Source organism: Crocuta crocuta, unplaced genomic scaffold (assembly GCF_008692635.1).
Source record: "Crocuta crocuta isolate KB4526 unplaced genomic scaffold, BGI_CrCroc_1.0 scaffold288, whole genome shotgun sequence".
Taxonomy (NCBI): Eukaryota; Metazoa; Chordata; class Mammalia; order Carnivora; family Hyaenidae; genus Crocuta; species Crocuta crocuta.
In genome coordinates, this window is record NW_027532607.1 from 618,757 (window position 1) to 639,598 (window position 20,842).

The 20,842-nt window shown below is 49.2% G+C and overlaps 1 protein-coding gene across 5 annotated transcripts in view; it reads left to right on the forward strand.

Annotated features, from left to right (window-relative positions):
• The window catches only part of MAPT (microtubule associated protein tau), a 99,156-nt gene that overhangs the window by 34,943 nt on the left and 43,371 nt on the right, over window positions 1-20,842 (forward strand). For all 5 annotated transcript variants that reach the window (XM_077780403.1, XM_077780404.1, XM_077780406.1 and 2 more), the window contains exon 2: window positions 16,878-17,036. In XM_077780403.1, coding sequence (XP_077636529.1) covers window positions 16,895-17,036 — 142 coding nt within the window. In that variant the 5' untranslated portion in view covers window positions 16,878-16,894. The remainder of the gene's footprint in view (window positions 1-16,877; window positions 17,037-20,842) is intronic.

Below are 20,842 nucleotides of genomic sequence, written 5' to 3' on the forward strand. Positions count from 1 at the left end.
GGGAGAGAAGAAAGGAGGGGTCCCAGCAGAGCACATGGAGAGCATGTAGCCACCATTCTGGGGCTGTCCTGATGCACCATGGGACAGAGAAGGCCCTGTGGGCTTTTTGCACCATTAAGCTTGAGTGGAAAGGAAGGCTGCACCGTAGAATAGAAACTGCTTTGGAGGCAAGCAAACCTTACACCCGGGCTCTGCCACTATAGCAGGGGGAGCCTTAGACAAGCAGCTTAACTTGGATATTCAGAGCTGTCAGTAAGGGCACTGTCCATACCCAGCTCGCTGGACGGTGGGGCAGACCGGGCGTGGCACATGCTTCAGAGTCTCCCACGGTGCCAGCACATGGCAGATGTGCTGTCCCAGTCCATTTCTTTCCTTCCGTTCCCCCAAGTCCTCCTGTCGTAAAAGCACTAATCCATATTAATGAGCAGACTTACTTGTCTGTTTGCTTCTGTAACTGATTACTACAAACAGTGCCTTAAACAGACGTACACGTTTATCTGACAGTTCTGGAGGTCAGAAGTCTGACACAGATCTCACTGGGCTACAATCAAGCAGGATTGCCCTCCTTTCTGGAGGGTCTAGGGCAGGTTTGCTGTCTTGCATTTCCCAGCTCCTGGAGCGTATGCATTTCTTGGCTCACGGCCCCATCCATTTGCCAAGCCAGTGATGACCAACTGAGTCCTTCTCATGTCACATTGCTCTGACAGCAATTCTCCTACTTCCGTCTGACACGTGGAAGGACCCTTTGGATGATATTGGGCCCACCCGGATAATCCAGGATCAGCACTCTATTTTAAGCTCAGCTGGGCAACAACCTTAATTCCATGTACCATCTTACTTCCCTTTTGCCACGTAAAGTCACAGATTCGCAGGTCCTGGGGATTGGACATTGAACATCTTTGAGAGACCGTTATTGCCTGCTACATTAACGAAATGCAAATGCATAGTTTTACTTAAGAGAAGAAGGTTTAATAATCATTTCAAACCAGATCTTTTTGGAATAAGTGGAATAAGTATCTTTTTTAAAAAAATTTTTAATGTTTATTTATTTTTGAGAGACAGGTTGTGGGAGGGGCAGAGAGAGAGACACACACACACAGAATCCGAAGCAGGCTCTGGGCTCCATGCTGTCAGCATAGAGCCCGACATGGGGTTTGAACCCACAAACTGTGAGATCATGACCTGAGCCAAAGTCGGACACTCAGTGGACTGAGCCACCCAGGTGCCCCTAGGGATAAGTATCTAAATTAGGATACAAATAATCCAAATCATATTTGAGAATATTTTTGGTCACGTTGTACTTTTTTTTTTAAATGAGCTTTCTTTAAGTAAAATTAGTTTCATTTGTATCCTGTTACAGCATCTTAACTAATTTTGTATTTTTTCACATAAAACAAGCCTTTAATCACTGGTTTGAGGTGTTTAGACACCCTTGATCCCTTGAGTATTACTTATAAGTCCACATTTCATGGCTCCCTGGAACATGCTATCCACACATTAAGCCACAAGAATGAAAAGAGAATCACAGAGCTCTTTAATTGTAAATGGTCTTCTTCCTGGTTTTAATTGCTCTGCTCTTTCTCTTGAACTGAAGTGTAGCTGACAGGTTCTTAGATAATCATGTGATGTGGCTTCATCCTGAGCCCCCAGGGACCCAGTGACAGAGCATCTACTCCCCAAATGTCCTTGGGGACACAAGAGAGCAGAGCTGTGGATTTCATGCATGGCCTGAACTGGTGACAGCTTCTCTTGACATGACATGTTCCTTCTGAACAGGTTTCGGATTCTGATGTCCTTATTTTTCTTCAGTAAAAAGAAGCAAATTCAGTGAGCTGTATGCAGTGAGCTTGCTTTGTCATATTTTCCTTCATTGTTAGTGTAGCCTGAAAGAATCAAATCATTTCTCTCCTCCCTGACAGGAAGCACAGATTGATGTCCTAGCATTGTGATGGGGATTCAAAGAGAACAATGAGTAGTCAAATCTGTGAAATGGGCAAAGATAGCCTGTATACTATAAGTGTCCTTATTTATGACAAAGACATTGTGGTATTTTCTTTCTTTTTTTTAATGTTTTATTTATTTCTGAGAGAGAGAGAGAGCGTGAGCAGGGGAGGGTCAGAGAGAGAGGGAGACACAGAATCTGAAGCAGGCTCCAGGCTCTGAGCTATCAGCACAGAGCCCGACACGGGGCTCAAACCCATGAAAAGTGAGATTATGACCTGAGCTGAAGTCAGACACCCAACTGACTGAGCCACCCAGGCGCCCCCATTGTGGTATTTTCTAAGTAAACGGAATAGCAACTGATCTATAGTATCAAACACATGGGTTTGATGTTATGGACAACAGTCGTTTTCTGCCTTCCTTGGGGTATCTTCATTGAAATGTCCCCCTGACTTAGGTTTGTATCCTGGCTTCAGTGCTGACTAGCTGTGTGACCTTGGGCAAGCCCCTTCAGCTCTCTGTGCCATGGAGGGGCTCTTTCTTTAAGGTCCATTCCAAGCTTGAGAACCCAGGATTATATGAATCTGTCCTAGCCAAGCAGGGGCTCCCAGACAAATGCCTAGAGAACAAGTCTGTTTTGAGGGGAGGGGGAGAAGGAACAAAAATAGGAGAGACCTTGATGACAAAGGTGACAAACTGAAGGTCATTCCAGGTTAGCCCAACACCCAGCCGACATAGGAGTTCTATCTCATTCATTTTGGTCCCTTGAGGTTTACAAAGGGGCGGGGGAGATTTTGCATTTCTTCTCCCATCAGGGCAACATTCTCTCCTGAGGGGGTGTCAGATACAGCTGTTGCCCAGGGGGCTGGGGTGGCCCACGCGAACAGGGCTGGCTGTCAGATCTGCAACAGACCGTGAGCTGCGAGCTTGGGAAGTGTTAGTAATTCATGGTGCCCCATCTCCTCCTCCATCCTGCCCAAACCCATCTCTGTGCCCCCCACATTCATTGGTTTACCAGTTTACACGGGACCTTCCTCAGAGGGTGTGGGCCAGGAGCTAAGGCCACAGCGGCGAAGAAGGTGGCACGGCCCTCTGCTTCTCAGGGCATTAACCCTCCAGGATCAGCGCCAAGTAACCAGAGAATCACAACACCGGGCAACAGGTGTTCACTGGGGCACACGTGAGAGTGTTTGGCAGAGCCAGGAAGGGCTTCTAGAGCCTGAGTGGGAGTTAGCCAGACTGAGGGGAGGGCAAGTGGAGGAGGGGGCTTTCCTGGCTGGGAGACGAGCACGTGCAAAGGCCGGGATGTGAGGAAGAATGCAGCAGTGAGGGCCGGCACACGCCATTTGTGCCCAGTGTGCCGAGTGGCTTTCAGCGCCCGTTCTTTCCTACATCGGCCTGGGAAGGTACACGGAGCACCTAGCCCACATACCAAGCACTGCACTAAGAACTCAGCTGTTTACCTGGTTTAAAAAAGACAAGTGCAGGAGTCCCCACCCTCAAAGAGCCTCTAGTGGGGAAACTAATGGGGTACAACAAGGAATATGAGGTGACAAGTGTGACAGTGAACGCTGGACCACGTGTGGAGTGGAGGGAGGGCAGGGAGGTAATAGGATTCCTGTGTCCCAGGAATGCGGAGGTTTCCAGGCTAATCCCACTGACGTGGGGTCCGGGACGTGTGCGGTGAAGGCTTCGGAAGTGAGGGGGTTGTGGTGTTTCCCTTTCCCCAAGACACCAGACATGTGTGCATGTGTGTGTGTGTGTGTGTGTGTGTGTGTGTACACGGGCGTGCGCCTCCCCGCTGGCCCCTGCCTGTCGGACTCTGTACTCCCTGAGTTTAGGAGGTCAAGACCTTGAAGGGGCCTGGGCCTGCGGGCTGGGGCTGGGGCATGCGGGCTGGGAGGGCCCAGCGGAGGCCCACCTTCCGTCTCTGCCATAGAACAGCCTTCTGGGTGAGCTGCCTGTCTCTTCTCATTCGTCTTCCCTCCTTTCCTGGCGCGTAGGCAGCTCTGTGTTTTAATAGATGTGACCTTGCACTTGCCCTGCAAAGAAGTTTTCACCTGCAGGCCCTGCTGGCCCACACACCTGGGGCGGTGCCCTGTGGCCCCCTCTGCATGGTGGGGAACCACAAACCCCTCCCGCCTGGGGCGGTCCCCTGTGGCCCCCTCTGCACAGTGGGGAACCACAAACCCCTCCCGCCTGGGGCGGTCCCCTGTGGCCCCCTCTGCACAGTGGGGAACCACAAACCCCTCCCGCCTGGGGCGGTCCCCTGTGGCCCCCTCTGCACAGTGGGGAACCACAAACCCCTCCCGCCTGGGGCGGTCCCCTGTGGCCCCGTCAGCATGGTGGGGAGCCACAACCTCCCCTTCCTCTGACCAAGGGCAGGACCTCTGCTCTTCCCGCACAAGAAGTGAAAGCTTCTGGGATGGTACAAACATCGCGAGGCCACCTCTGTGGTTTTATGACACAAAAACTTGCCCCAGAGGTTGGATCTGAGCCAAAGCCAGATTGCCCAGGAGAGAAGAGGTTTGTGTACAAGCCTCTTAATCTCAGACGCTCCTCAGAGTGAACCACTTTCCACCCGTTCAGGCCCAGGGCTCCAACTCCCCTCCCACTGGGAGATTGAAGGGCATCTGTTTTTTGATTTAGCAAAAGAAAAATTTAATTTCGAGCCTCTTTTGCAATGTTTTAAAAACATCTTTATTAAGATAATAATTCAGGTACCCATAAAATTTGCCTATTTAAAGGTACAGTTCAGCGATTTACCATATTCCTTTAAGATGTTGATTCTGATGTTAATTCCTGAGGCCCAGCAGCTCAGATACAGGCAGGGGAGAGGGCACCGAGTCACATGGATGCCTCCTGCTCTCCTGCTTAATGACCAACAGGTGTTCAGGATGTCCCCTTCTCTTACACCNCCAAGTAGAATTTATCTCCCATTATGTTTCTAATTTTTTTGGTACTTCTTTCTTGCCAGATTTTTCTCTTCGAGATGAAAAATCTAGCCACTCTCTCTTTTTCCCTCTTGGACTATAATTTCTATTTCTTTTTTAAAAATTTTTTAATGTTTTATTTTATTTTTGAGACATAGAGAGACAGAGCATGAGCAGGGGAGGAGCAGAGAGAGAGAGAGAGAGCATGAGCAGGGGAGGGTCAGAGAGAGAGGGAGTCACAGACTGAAACAGGCTCCAGGCTCTGAGCTGGCAGTCAGCACAGAGCCCGACGCAGGGCTCGAACCCCCGAACCGCGAGATCATGACCTAAGCGAAAGTCGGACGCTTAACCGACTAAGCCACCCAGGTGCCCCGCCCCTCTTTTTTTTTAAATTTAAGTTTATTTATTTATTTTGAGAGAGAGAGAGTGCACGAGCAGGGGAGGAGCAGAGAGAGAGAGAGAGAGATAGAATCCCAAGCAGACTCCATGCTATCTGCATGAAGCACAATGCAGGGCTCGAGCCCACAAACTGTGAGATCATGACCTGAGCTGAAATCAAGAATCAGATGCTTAAGCAACTGAGCCACCCAGGCACCCCTATAATTTCTATTTCTGAACATAAATGTCCGGGCTTTTCTGCTGGATAATGGACATTCTGTGTCTGAGCTTTTTCTGAAATACATCCTTAGAACCGAGACTCTAAATGTGTGCCCCGGCTTTGTTTTCCTGTCTGTCCCTGATCCAAATTGCTGATGGGTCAGCTTTAACTGATCCATGTGTCTGTATACCTGGATTGGATCTGGTTCCAAAGTGGTGTTTAAATTCTTGCTTTTAAGATCATTTCTTCACTCCATACAGTTTTCCGTTTTCCCCAGCACAGGTGGATACCCCGTGTTGGCAAATATAGTTATTTTACCCAAATCAGAGGGGCATGACCTCAGGTACTTCCCCAGGTAATATTTGCATTTCCTTATTCTGATTTAAATGAGAAGTCTTACTGATAGACATTAAACCTATTTTGCCAACCTCAGTAGATCCAGCAGAATTGCCTGGTTTCCCCTTATCTACAGCCTTTATTTTTATATTCTGACATAGCCATGGAATCTTACAGCCCACACTTCATTTTGGGAGCTATATTTTCTAGGGCTCATAAGGCTGTAGCTTCAGCTTCCAAAGCTCCTCACATCCCTGCTTCTCTACATTCCTCTTGGAACAAGGTGGATATAAACGCATGAACAATTGCAGCTCTTTGTAAAGTGTAGACACATCACCCGTTACCCTTCACTAGATCTAAGAAAATCACACTTACTGTAGGCAAGGGTTTGTGACAACAGAATCACCACATCCAGCATCCATGGCTCTCTGCATTAAGTGTGTACCTGAGGGGCGCCCGGCTGGCTCAGTCGCTTACACGTCCTGACTTTGGCTCAGGTCATGATCTCACAGTTGGTAGGTTTGAGCTCCGTGTCAGGCTCTGTGTGCTGACAGCTCAGAGCCTGCTTGGGATTCTCTCTCTCTCCCTCTCTCTCTCTGTGCCCCTCCCCTCCTTCTCAAAAATAAACATTAAAAAAAACTGTGCCTGAAAGCCTGCACATCAGCTGTTAGCAAACCCCACCCCATGGTCTCATTCTCTTCCTCCCAGGGTTCATTAACGTTTCCCATCCAGGGGTCCCCACTGATCCCATAGTGGTGCTTCTATGGCTTCAGATCAGAACCCCATGTGCACACTGTCACCCTGTGCACCCTCTGTCTCCATGATTGATTGCAGAGTGGCGCCGATGCCTAGAATCAAGGTTAAGCATCTTGGCTGCCTCATGCCTCCAGCCTCGCCCGAGGCTGCAGGCAATTCGTGATATTTGAATCAAAGGAGAAGTGCACTGTGGGAAAATCCTTGACTGCTACAAGGGTGTTTTGTGTTGCCACAGTGGGATGGTATTTATTGCTTTTTATCAGATTATAAAACATAATATGTGTCTATAAACAGTATAATAAAACACAAATGTAGGGGGACCTGGGTGGCTCAGTTGGTTAAGCATCCGACTTTGACTCTGGTCACCATCTCACTGTTTGTGAGTTCAAGCTGCACATCAGGCTCAGTGCTGTCAGCCTGTTAGTGCAGAGCCGGGAGCCTGCTTCAGATTCTGTGTCTCCCTCTCTCTCTGCCCTTCCCCCAGTCACAGTGTCTCTCTCTGTCTCTCAAAAATAAATACATGTTAAAAATTTTTTTAAAAACTAAAACACAAACGTAGACACCAATGAGAGAAAGTCTCCCGAGTTCCACTCCCCTTTCCGGAGAAAACCTCTGTTCAGCACATGGCCTTTAGGACTTCTTTTCTACACATATACATATATGTGTTATTTTTTGCTGTTGTTTATAAAAATTCTTTTTTTTATTCAAAATTTTATTCTTTAATTAGCAAATTTGGGCAGGGTCGGGGGAGGGGGCAGGTGGCGATGGATAGCCACATTCAGACTCAGTATAAAAATTCCGCACAAGCACAATTTCTAAAGCTACTTCTTTTACCTGGTGATACGGGGAATTCTCTCCATGCCAGTGTGTTCCGTTCTCCCCCATCCCTCTTACAAAGGAGTCCGCTTCACGCAGGGTGCTCCAGGACACAATTTTGGGCCTGCCTCCAGGCGTCACGGGACCAGGGATGATCTCACTGGGTACACCATCTGCCCTGCCTGGCCAGAGGCTCCATCGGGAGGGCCAAGAGTCACCACGTGTCATAAGATCTAAAGTGGGGTGGGGCTCTGTGCCCTGTATACAAACAGGATACAGAAAGGTTTGGCTAACTTAACGTGTGATAAGGTTGTCCTGATGATAACCACAGATGGCACGTCCGTAGTGATGTCCGGAAAGGGCCTAAGCAGCTGACATATTAACTCATTAAAACCTCACATTTTATGGATGAGGCGGTGGAGGCTCTGAGAGGTTGAGTGACTCGCCCAAGGTCACCCGGCTAGTAAGCAGCAGCCTGGCCCGAGCGTGTGCTTGATGCTCCTGTACTGCCCTGTCGTTGACTCTGGCCCTCATGCTGCATCAGGGCACCTCTCTCAAGGGAGGAAGTCAGGGACGGACGGGGTGCCTGCCCAGGTGTGGCATTTCTTCCGTGTGGCTCGAAGGACGCTATTTATCTTCCACCCTTCCTAGACGGTGCTGAGCTCAGGCCGCTCATTACTGAGGGACAGCTGCTAATTAGCCACCCTCCCGCCACCCTTCTCTCCCCCGTGTGTTTCAGAGATGTCCTCACACTCAAGAAATGTGGATGAAAGCATCTTAAAAACGACCGCCTTTCCCCCTTCATTCTTCTCTTCCCTCCATTTCTCCTCTATTGCTCCCATCTAATGAGATGTCCCCGCAAACTCCAGCCTCCCGCTCCGCCCCTGGGCCATGCTCCCAGCAGGTTTGAGGCTTGGTGCCACCAAGGCTTCGTCCCTCCCCAGTCACCTGCCACGCCCTCTCTGAGCCTGTCCGTCACTTTGTCTAGGTGCCTGCCCTGGGAGGAGTGGGGGCCACAGAGCCCCTCGTTCTACCTTTGACATTTACGTTCTCTCCACCCCTTTTGATACCTTTCCGGAAGGCTCCCCTCATTCCCCCTCTTTTCCCTGGGCCGACGCGACGCTGCCTGTCCCCTCTTTGTGCCTTTAGTCCCCCTCCTTCAGAGCAGAGGCATGGACTGAGGCCCTCACATTGGCCCCTTATCTTATCCCTTCAGGTGAAGCCTCCTCTTTCTCGTCTTCAGATACCTTCTCCTTGTTCATAACTCACCTGTCATGACAGCATCGTACGTGAGTCTAGAACAGTTCACTAAAGTGCTCTCTTCACTAAAGTGTTTCCAGTGAACTTCACAGCCACCCTGTGAGACAGGTATCATCACGGCCGTGTTCAAATGAAGAATCCGTGGCCCAGAGAGGGCAAAGGACTGGCCCGGTATCAACCAGCTAGTGGTCCCCACTCAGCCTCAAACCCAGGGCTTTTGACTCCACACCAGGTGTCCTTCTCACCCAAATCCATGGAGAGATCTCAGCAGAGAAAAGGGTCCCTCAAGAAGATTGGAGCTGATGCCTGCATCTCAGAAGCCAAGGGCTCAGGGGGTCCAGCCATTCATTCACCTAACGAGGTTCGACTCGGTGCACGTCACAGATGGAGTTAGGGTGGAGTGGTCTCTAGGTGCACCCGTCCGGGAGACACAAAGATGGCATCTTCAGATCAGGAGACCTGGCTTCGTGGAGAGCCCCGGGGTGGGCAGCGAAGCAAAGGATCCTCCAGGCTCACATTTGGGCTGACAGTAGAGGGGGCAGGATGGAGGCTGCCTCTCCAAACCCTGCAGTGGGGGTGAGGCCGGGCGGTGTTCTCAAAGTGCCTTGAGAAGGGGGGAGCCTGAGTGCCATCCATCAGTCCCAGTAATGGCTAATGGTGGAGCAGATGCTTTTCAGAACCCATAATGCTCGTTGGCAAGTGGCCAGAGGGTGCCTCTGAGAGGCTTCCGGGCACCTGAGGCGCTGCTGAGGCAAGAGCCTGACTGAGGAGTACCGTTCATCAGCTGTGGCCGTGTCTTCCTGTCCAAGACACGACTCCGTCCTGCCCGTGGCCAATTTCGGTGCTCAGTATCAGCCCATTTCCCATTCCTGGGCTGAGCTTTCCAGCAAAACACCACATACCAGACTCTGTCCCCAGCTCTGCCCCGATTTCCAGGTCCGTTGGAGGTCCCTCGGCCTCTCTGTGTCTCAGTTTCCCCAGCTGCGAAACAGAGCTAAGATGGCCTGTGCACCTCACAAAGGTGTAGTTGGGGCGGCCCCTCCTACATTAGGGCTTTGGAGTGGAGCTTCATGGTTCCTCAATGGAAGTCTCCAGAGACCCAACCAACATCACAGCCACCCAGTGAGGGGCCAAGACTACGGATTCAAAGCCACATGCGCCCTCCCCCACCCCAGTCTGGGCAACTCAACCTCAGTACATAAAATGGAGATAAGATAAGATTCCCTACTTCACATAGGTTTTGGGGGAGGATTATATGAAGTAAAATGTGTGAACAATGCCTGGCTCTAGAAATATCTATTCTTACTAAGGGATGATTATGGATGGCTAAAAAAGGTGTGTGTGGGGGTCTCTAAAAGCTGCCCCCCAGCACGTTTTAAGTGTAATCTTGTGTTGATTCGTGGACCATTTGCTGCCTGTTGGAGCTGGGAGGCAGAGACATAGCTGCAGTGCTACAAATTATATCCACTAAAGATCGGCCAGAAATAAAGCTTATTAATACAACATATTAGGTGAATAAAATAAGCTATGAGGTATAGTCTCATTTAGGGAAAATTCTGTGCGTGCACAGGAGAGGCATCTGCAAGGAAGTTCCCTAACGATGCTAAAAATGGTTTTTTTGCTTTACTCTTTCACATTTTTGTATTTAACTTTTTAATAATGACTATGAATCACTTTTATAAAACAATACATTTTTTTTTCTCTCTCTCTCTAAAGATTGAGTGGTTTGCCCAAGACAAGCAGTTTTTTTGCTCTGATTTTCTTGGCTTTGACATCAGGTGAAACTCTTCCTTATCCATTTGTGCTCTGAGTTCAGGGGATTCATCTCAGGTAGATTTAAAGTAGTAGCTAGGGACATTGGTGGTTCCTGAACCGGACAGAGGCTCAGCAACCTGTCTCTACCACCCATCAGGCTGTCCTCATTAAAGGTTGATCAAAGACTTGCCAGAAAGGGGGTTGGAGGGAAAGAGACCACACAGTTCTGTAAACCAAGGCCACCCAAGCCTGACACCTCACCCAGCCAAATGTTCTAGCCCAATTTCACTATAGGAACCATTACAAAGAAGGAGAGAAGGCTTTAGTGAAAAATAAATAAATAAAACAGAAACCTTAAGTTTAACACTAGAATTGTCCTCTCAGACACAATCTGTGAATTTTCTTACGACGGTGGACATTAGCCAGCTGACATCAGCCATGACACATTGTGTGCACACAGCACCACCTCCCCCCAAAGAGCGGCCTTCATTCATGCTTTCACACAACTGTGGATTGTTCTCTTTGGATGGGCGCCCAGGATTATTCCATTTTCTTCTTACCAACCTAAGTCTCCCCTCACTGTGAGCTCCTTTATCCTCTCTCCTCTTAATTTGGCAGTTATGCTTAAAATCTGGGTATTTTTATTATTGTTCAAATTTGATTCTAGAACATTCTGCGGCACACTGTGCTATGATGTGACTGTGAGCTCACATTTTAGAGCTCCTCTGAGGGAGGAGCCATGTCGTCTTACCCTCCTGCAAGTCTTACCGAGGACTTCCCTGTGCCTGTCTCCGTGCTGGGCACCACCCATGGGGGGCAGGAGAGATGAGGGTGACACAAAAGGACACGTAGCTCCTCAGATACTCATGGGTGGGACTGGCTGTTAGTGAAGGGCATCCGAAGCGTCATGGCTGCCAGGAGTCAGCCTCAAGGGGGTGTTCATTTAAGCCCCTGAGACTCTTTCTCTCCCTTTGGGTACAGTTGGCTCCTTGCTTCCTGAGTAGAGGGATTTCCTAGTGACCTGAGACCGACACTTCCCCTCACTCAGCTGAGGAGATGAGGATGCACGCGCTTTCACTAATCTCTGTATCTTCAAGTAAAACAGTTGGACCATATGTGCTAAAGAATAGTGTAAATACAAAGAGGAAGCCTTCTCTTTTTTTAATTTTTATTTATTTTAATTTTTAAGAGTTTATTTATTTATTTTGAGAGACAGAGAGACAGCACAAGCAGGGGAGGGACAGAGAGAGGAGAGAAAATTCCAAGCAGGCAAGCGCTACCAGCCCGATGCAGGGCTTGAACTCCCAAATGGTGAGGCAATTTTCAAGGGAAATGAGAGGTTTATTTTGGTTGAGCAAGTGTCCTGGTATACCTAACCTGGCGTCTCAATCACTGCTGAATTTAATTTTTTTTAAATGTTTTTTATTTATTTCTAGGAGAGAGAGAGAGACAGCGTGAGCAGGGGAGGGTCAGAGAGAGAGGGAGTCACAGACCGAAACAGGCTCCAGGCTCTGAGCTGGCAGTCAGCANTGTGACCCTCAACAGGTTACAGAACCTCTCTGAGCCTGCTTTCGCATCTGGAAAGTGGAGACAATGATTCCTCTCACGAGGTGGTTGTATTACAGAGAAACTCTCTGTAATACAGAGAAGTCCCTGTGACTGACTTATAGACAGGGCTTACGTAAACAGATGCTATTACTATTCCAGGGCTGCCGAGAGGGTGTCCAGTGTTGCTCTGGCTTACCCAAGGAGCTTTCTAGAACCTGAGTTACTCATTACCAAACTGCATTGCTGTGGGTAAGAAAATTAGGAAGAATAGGAAGGATGGCAGTAGGCGCAGGAAGACCATTTGGTCTTGATCTACATCGGGTAAAGGCTGCCCGAGGTCAGAAGAAACCTACAGACATCCTGGGGAACCGTACAGGAAAAAACGTGGGGGGCAGAAGGAGACATCGGAACTGCCTCCACGGAGGAATCCACCAAGGGAGCAGCATCCGAATCTAAGTCAGGTCCCAGGCTGCCTCAGTGGTCTTGAGCACGTCATTTAGCCTCTGGGGGACCCTTGACCTGTTTCGGATTTGAGTCCTGTGCACCTCACAGGTTTGTAGTGAGCCTCGATGTTCTCGATGGGAAAGTGTCCAGGAAAGTAGCAGATGCGCTCCAGTGAGCGGGGTCCCCTGGCGATGTTTCAGAGGTGACCTCTCAGCTGGACCAGGTGCTTGGGGCTCCCTCATCCACCACCAGACACCTCAGAGGGCAGCGGAGGAACGATCAGGAAACAAAGGTGCCTCTTCAGGTGAGCTGCACAGTAGACGGGAGGGAACTCTGCGAGGCTGAACGTTTGCTCCATCTGCAGCCTGGGGAGGCCCTATTCTTTGGGAGCCAAAGGAACCTGAAGTCTCAGCTCCACATCCCTGTGCCCCATGGGGGCCCAGCCTTGGTGAAATGAGGAAGAAGTTGAAGATTGTCTGGGGGAGCCCTGCCCTTCTTCTACCATCCCCCTCCTTCCTGCCCACACCTTTCTCTGCCCTCCACCCCAACTTCACCATTATCAGGTAAAAGTCACAGTAAAAATTCCATGTTAGCTTGTTTCCAAACTTGTGATTTATTAAAAGACTACAAGTATCCAGCAAAGGATAAATGGATAACCACAGTGCGGTGTGTCTGTACAATGGAATCTTACTAAGGAATGAAGCCCCAGCACGAGCCACAGCATGGAGGAGGCCTGAAAACATTCTGCTAGGTGTAAGAAACCAGGCACAGAAAGACCACATGTGAAATGATTTCAGTTATCTGAAATATCTAAAAGAGGCAATCCATGGAGTCAGAAAGCAGATGGTGCCTGGCAGGGAGTAGGGGTCGGGGTTTCAAGAGAAATTGCTTCATGGGCACAGGGCTTCTTTTTGGGGTGATGACAATGTGTGGGAGCTAGTAAGAGGTGGTGGATGCATAACACTGTGAGTGTGCTAAATACCACTGGGTTCACTTAAAATGGTTAGTTTTTGGGGCGCCTGGGCGGCTCAGTCTGTTAAGCGTCTGACTTTGGCTCAGGTCACGATCTCATGATTCATGGGTTCAGCCCTGCGCCGGGCTCTGTGCTGACAGCTCAGAGCCTGGAGCCTGCTTCGGGTTCTGTGTCTCTGTCTCTCTCTGCCCCTCCCCTGCTTATACTCTCTCTGTCTTAAAAATAAATAAACACTAAAAATTAAAAAAAAAAAAATATATATATATATATATATACTGGTTATTTTTCTGTTGTGTGACTGTGCTTTCACCTCCTTGTCTTTCCCTTATCCTGTCTTCACTTGCATGTCTTCTTTGTCTGTCCCTCTCACCCTGTGGACACTTCTCCCCGTTCTCTGCCCCCACCCCCCGACTCTGCCCAGTGGCAAGGCGGCACGGGGCTGGGGATGTGACCCTGCAGGATAAGACGCCATTCCTCAGGGGCCTTAGCTTCCTCTGCTGCAGAATGGCAGGGACAGACGCCAGGATGCTCTGGCTCTCGTTTTCTCTTGTGAGGTACCTTCCCAAGGGTTCCTGAAAAGTGGCCCTTTTTAGGGACCTCTGGGTGGCCCAGTCGGCTGTGCATCGGACTCTTGAGTTTGGCTCAGGTCATGATCTCACGGTTCATGAGATTGAGCCCCACGTTGGTCTCTGCACTGACAGTGCGGGGCCTGCTTGGGATTCTCTCTCTCCCTCTCTCTCTCTGCCCCTCCCTCCCTCCTTCCCTCTCTCTCTCTCTCTCTCTCTCTCTCAAAATAAATAAACTTTTTAAAAAGTGGCCCTTTTTAGTTTCCAGGTTTAACTCAACTTTTGTGCAATTCCTAAAATTTCTTCCCTACTTCCCACCCCACTGCCTTTCACTGCCGGGGAAAACAGGAGGCAGGAAATGAGAGAGAGAGAGACAGAGGGAAATTGGTTGATTTAAAAGAATAAGAAAGCAGAGTGCAGCCTTAAGAAAACAGCTCGGAGTGTGTTTATTTTCCTGTCTGTGCGTCCCTTTTAGATTACAGTGATCCGTGGGGCGGTGACCATGTCTCGTCTGGGCTGTGTACCCACCTCGGGGTTGTGCTTATTTTTGTGTTTTCCAGTCTACTGTCCTTGGCTGAAAGTCTTAGGGCTGAGATGTGTGGCTGTACCATTTGTTGGAAGAAGAAAACTTTAGTCAGTGAGCCCATCTTTTCAGGGCCTAAGTGGAGGGTGGGCTTTGGGACTTCTTGGCTTAACCATGAGCTGAATGTGGTGAGCTACAGTGCATGTGGGTCCCTGGCGTGTCACACTTCCCAGGCTCCTTTGAAAGAACTGCTTTCTCTAAAACCCGTGATTTTAAAATATGAGCAACAGGGGCACCTGGGTGGCCCAGTCGATTAAGCATCTAACATTGGCTCAGGTCATGATCTTGTGGTTCATGAGTTTGAGCCTCGTGTTGGGCTCTGTGCTGACAGCTCAAAGCCTGGAGTCTGCTTCAGATTCTGTCTCTCTTTCTCTGCCCCTCCCCTGCTTGTACTCTCTCTGTCTCACTCAAAAATAAATAAAAAACATCAAAAAATAAAAGAAAACTAATATACAAGATTTTTACTTGCATACCTCCATCCACTATGTTCCAGGAGGGGAAACTTGGTCATTGAAAGGGATTGATCAATCCTAAAGAATAAAACCACGAGGCTCACTTAACTTCTTAGCCTCCCCTAAATCTTTAGCTGCAGGTTGAACGGGGTGACCTGAGTTGGCTGGCCTGGCTCATGTGGGCCAGCTACAGTATCTCTAGACAGTCTGGGAGGCCTTGAGCTTCTGGGGCTATCCCGCCACTCCAGGGTGAGGCATCTGGTGACTCAGCCTGATGAAGTGACTCATGGACCAATCTTGGGGATGAGCCACTGGGCGGTGCCCAGGGACTTCCCCAGAGGCTCCACCAGGGAGGAAGATGTTACTTCCTAGAGTTGGGTGGGAGTTCCATTTCTCAGATAATGGAACTAGTCGCTCTTAGAAGAAGGGTTCTGATGTTTTTGAGCTTTCTAAGGGCAACAGATCATTAGCATATCTAAAGGTAGAGAATATCACCCCTATATCCTAAGCCTTGAAGGATCAATGGGTACTTTGATCTTCCCCAAATAAAGCCTTGCTCATCCTTGGGGAGGTATCAGAGATTTGGAGAACTCAGTCTTGGAAGCCTTTGCCAAGAGCTCTTGGAGGGACAGTGTCCTCAGTCAGAATGAAAAGACAAGATGCCCCTTCTCTTTGGGAGGTGGCTTCCTAAATAGGGCCAGCTCACCCACCCTCTCTCCCACCCAACGGAGGTCCTGCTGAGCTCATTTTTTTTTTAAAAAAAATAATGCATTTTGGGGGTGTCTGGGTGGGTCAGTTGGTTAAGAGTCCGACTTCAGCTCAGGTCATGATCTCACGGTTGGTGAGTTTGGGCCTTGCACTCTCTCTCTCCCTCAAAATAAATAAATAAACATTTAAAAAAATAATAGCATAAGATAAGTAATTTAAAAGGAAGAATTCAGGGCACCTGGCTGGCTCGGTCAGTAGAGCATGTGACTCTTGATCTCGGGGTGGTGAGTTCAAGCCCCATGTTAAAGGTAGAGATTACCTAAAAATGAAACATTTAAAAGGAAGATAACAGAGTAAAAGAAGAGGCTCAAATTGCAGAGATAAAGATGAAAAAAAAAAAATGGAATAAGCCAAAGCAGGATGGATGACCAAAGGAAAATGGCATACTCAGAAGTCTGGAATTCACAGTTATGAATTACATTTAAAATAAGGAACTAAATGTTCTCAATAAAGATGAGGACAGAGAATGAGCAAATGGCTTTCCAGTGCGTTCTGTGGACCTGAAGTACTGTCTCCGGCTGGGGGTAGCAGGGGATGTGTGCATGTGTGCATGTTGCTATTAGGGACTTCTGAGCCCAGCCCCTCAGGAATGCACACCTGCGGGGCCTGGTGGGCGCCCCGAGGGGAGTGGAGGCCCAGCCCTGACCTCCAGGGGGGCCACTCAGCTCAGAGGTGGCGGGAGTCTGGACAAGGGTCGGGTGGGTTTGCCCTGCTGGTGCTTTGCAATGGAATGATCACACTGCTCTGTGCTTCCTTTTCCTCATCTCCTGATGGCCCCCCCTCTCCTTTTCAGTCCTACCCTTTTAATGGTAAGGAAAAATAAATAAATAACGAAGCCACTAGTGGGCAGCATTTGTATTTTAATGAAGTGGAAAGAGTGTTGGGCATAACAAACCAGGTGGGGACCTGACCACCTGGTGGCTTTGATGAACTGATGTGATACAGGAGAATTGTAAGTGCACATACATATAACTAGGGCGTGTGGGATGAGGTTGGGTACGGGGAGGCGAGGGGATGGGGAGGCAGAGATCTGTCTGCCCTGGGAGGCCACACTTCCCCACCCCCCCTGCCCTTACCCCACCCCCCAAACAGCGCTCAGACCTGACCCTCAGCTTGCCCGCCCTCATGCTCCCATCTCCCTTCCCCAGGTGGGCCTTGACCCAAGATGGCTGAGCCCCGCCAGGACTTCACCGTGATGGATGACCACGCTGGGACGTACGGGACGGGGGACAGGAAAGATCTCCCCTCTCAGGGGAGCTACACCCTGCTGCAAGACCAAGAGGGTGACGTAGACCAAGGCTTGAAAGGTGAGTGCACAGCCACGCATGTGCAACAGGCGTGGCGGGGGGCGGGGCGGGGGGAACGCCCCCCCGCTTGCTCAGGAAGGAGCTGGCGCAAAACCACGAGATTTTAAAAGGAGCTTTAAATACTTGATTGTGTCGGGTTGTCAATAGAGCGAAGCCTCATGATTCGAAAGGGCCAAGGTAACTCAAAATGCGAGGCCATTTGAAAATGTACGCTTCCAGTGAAGGGTCTGACACGTGCGTGGACAGTAGTGTGACAAAGATTGCAAGGGACCTGTCAGTCTGATTAATACCAGGCACTCTCTTGAGTCTTTAGCCCCATCTATTAACCTTTAGGTCAGCAGCATTCATGAGCATGCAAAATACTCGGCTTTTTTAAAAAAAACTTTTTTTAATGTTTTATTTATTTCTGAGAGAGAGAGAAAGAGACAGTATGAGCAGGGGAGGGTCAGAGAGAGAGGGAGACACAGAATCTGAAACAGGCTCCAGGCTCTGAGCTGGCTGTCAGCACAGAGCCCGACGCGGGGCTCGAACCCACGAACCTGAGATCATGACCTGAGCCGAAGCTTAACCGACTGAGCCACCCAGGTGCCCTTCATGTTATTTTTATCTCCTCCTGAAGAGCCTGTCTGGGCCCTTTTTCAGCAAGAGTTGGTCAGCTCTGTGATCCCGACTGTACCTACACTAACAAACTGCACCCTCTAAACCTCTAAATATCCTTTCTAATTTTTAAGTTTAGTTACTTATTTTGATAGAGAGAGAGAGAGAGAGCACAAATGGGGGTGGGGGGACATAGAGAGAGAGGGAGACAGACAGAGAGAATCCCACACAGACTCCTTACTGTCAGCACAAAGCCCGACACAGGGCTCGAACTGATGAACTGTGAGATCGTCACCTGAGCCAAAACTGAGAGCTGGGCACTTAACCAACTGAGTCACCGAGGCACCCCTAAACCCCTAGATATTCTACAATACAGTCTTTGGGCCAAGTTTTCTTGACCTCCTCCTCTCCCCTACCAAACACATGTGTTTCATTTCGGAGTTTGGGGAGTCCCTTGGAGGGAACCAAGCCCTCTCCCCTGCTTCACGCTGTCCTCTAGATCATTGCCTGTCATTGGCAAGCGAACCCCAGTGTAAGAAGGACTCCATTCCTGCCCTCCAGACCCATTATGAAGGAGACAAAATAGCAAACAGCCTGCTATTCTCTTTTTGTGCTAAAAATAATAAAGACACTTTGCAGCCGGGGGTGTGGAGTCGTGGCTAGGAGTAGGAGCTCCGTGGTGGGAGGGGTCCTCTTCTGGGTGCATCTGTCTAGGACGCTTCCCTGCAGGAGGGAGGACCCCTGGGTTGGGGACACAGGAGGAACGATAATCCCTGCTTGCAGGACTCACTGTGGGGCGTGGTTTCAAAGGCGCCTTCTGTCTCTCTGTTGAAGCAGAGAACGAAGGAAGAAGTCAGAGGGAGCTGGGAATCAGGCCCCTGGCTGGAGGCACAGGAAGAGTGGACAGCTGTCCTGGGGAGCTCAGAGGCTGCCCTCTGGCCTTCTTGGGGCCTCCCAGCCAGGTGCTGGGGGAGGGGAGTGGGCGGAAATACCCACACCAGCCAAGTATTCCAGGGGCCAGACCTGTCCCCAGGATGTCAGGCTCCAAATGGGTGAGAAATGTGTGTTCTTTTTTTTTTTTAATGTTTTATTTATTTTTGAGAGAGAGAGAGAGACAGCATGAGCAGGGGAGGGTCAGAGAGCGAGGGAGACACAGAATTCAATGCAGGCTCCAGGCTCTGAGCTGTCAGCACAGAGCCCAGCGCGGGGCTCGAACCCACGAACCATGAGATCATGACCTGAGCCAAAGTCAGACGCTTAACCGACTGAGCCACCCAGGCGCCCCGAGAAATGTGTGTTCTTACCTCTTCTGGGCCATAGCCTGGCTCTGGCCAGAGCTGCTAAGGGGCAGCCTGCATGGGGGCAGTGAGGAAAGCTGCTTCCTCCTTTAAGTCCTGCTGGGTCCCCTTCTACCCTTTGTCCCCCACTCTGCCCCCCATCTCCTTCTCTCCCATGATCTCCTTTTCTTCCTCCCCTCTTTCCCTTCCTGCCTTGATTTTCTTTCTCCTGCTGTCCCCCTCTACCCCCAAGGCTCTACAGCCCATTCCCCTTTTCTGTCCCCACCCTGACCCCAGCCATGTGGAATGAAGGGTGCCAGCCCCCAGGACCTCAATCCCAAAGGTTAGCAGCACCCTGTTTTCTTGCTGCAGCCCTCCGTGGCTGAGGCAGCTTGGGGTGGGAGCCAGAGTTTGCCTTGTTCCCTGATCCTCTGACCTCCTCACTGGGGCCCTAAGAGCCCTTTCTCTGAGGACCTGGGCCCACACATCCGCGTGCAAGTCTCTGTTCTGTGTCATGATGACCACTGCTGCTCCCACAGTCACGTGTCCCAATTTGGGTGATAAAGTCTATGGCAACCCTGCTTATAAGGGAACTTCCTTAACATGGTAATTCGGGCATCTTTGCAGAACTCTAGGCTTGCAAAGGCCTTCACCACCAGCATCTCAGGTGATGCTCACAATAATGCTGACATCTGAGGGCGGATGTCACTTTCCCTGGTTGACAGATGACAAGCGGAATGTCCTCTCTGAGGTCAAGGGCTGGTACGAGGTGCTGCCCCATCAGAGAGACGTCTTCGGCTCCTTGTCATCCGTTTTGCCCCTTGTCATTCAGCCAGTTCCCCTTGGAACATATGTTATTAAACCCTCATGGGTGGGATCCAACTTAGAATTCTGCCCGGTGTGAATTGTGCCAGTGACATTCTGTTTAGGGTAGGCTGGTATTAAAAATTAAATTTAAAATATATACTATGTTGCAACAAATATACCGAATAATATAGGATGTTAATAACTGGCGAAACTGGCTGTAGGGTATACTCTCTGTAGTATCTTTGCAATTTTTTTTCTATAAATCTAAAATGGTTCTCAAGTAAAAAAAAAACTCATTAAAAAAATCTAGGAGAAAAAGTGGTTTTTACCATTCATATTTTTTTGGAGGGGAAATGAAATTCAGTTTGTAAAGTTAGAACGAGTTTACCAAGTTATTTTGTGTCTCAGAGGTCTAAGGTACGTTTGCTAAAACTACTCAATTCTTTAATATAAAACATGATCAGAAGTTCTATGCTAAAACATATATATGAAATATCTATCTCTATCTCTATATCTATATGTGCAGAACTTAAGTTGCTAGCCTTTTCGTTAAAGCTGTGAAAGGGAAACATTTGTAGATAGTTTGTTTACCCCAAAAAATATACTTCCCAAGAAAGCAAGTGATACTTAAGAGATTTCCATCACTCTCCTCAAATTTGTTCTTGCTACTAAGGATTTAGAATGAGTTATTTTTATATGGGGAGCAAGCGGTATGACTTGGCAGAAGGTGTCACTTTACTAGCAACATGTTAGGTAAGTGACAGACTATTTTGAATGATGGCAAGAAACCACGTGTAAAATACTAGAACAAAGAGTATCGATGTGGATGCCCAAAGTTGGACAAGGACTAGATACAGCCAAGAGCTGCCAGGTGGGTGAGGTGAGCGCTGGTTAACCCATAGAGTAATGCACCCTAGGGAATTTAAAGGTGTTTATGGGTTAACTTGTTACATCTTCCAGATAAGACATTCAGAAGAGGCTTTTTCCTCCTTATCTCCCCCCAGCCCCTCCAAGAAATGTAACAAGGCTAATGCAAATGATGCAGATGGCAGGCTCGGGGACAGAGTGGGGGAGGGGCCGCTCGGAGGACAAGCTTGCTCAGGGCACTCTCTAGTCCATACCCTC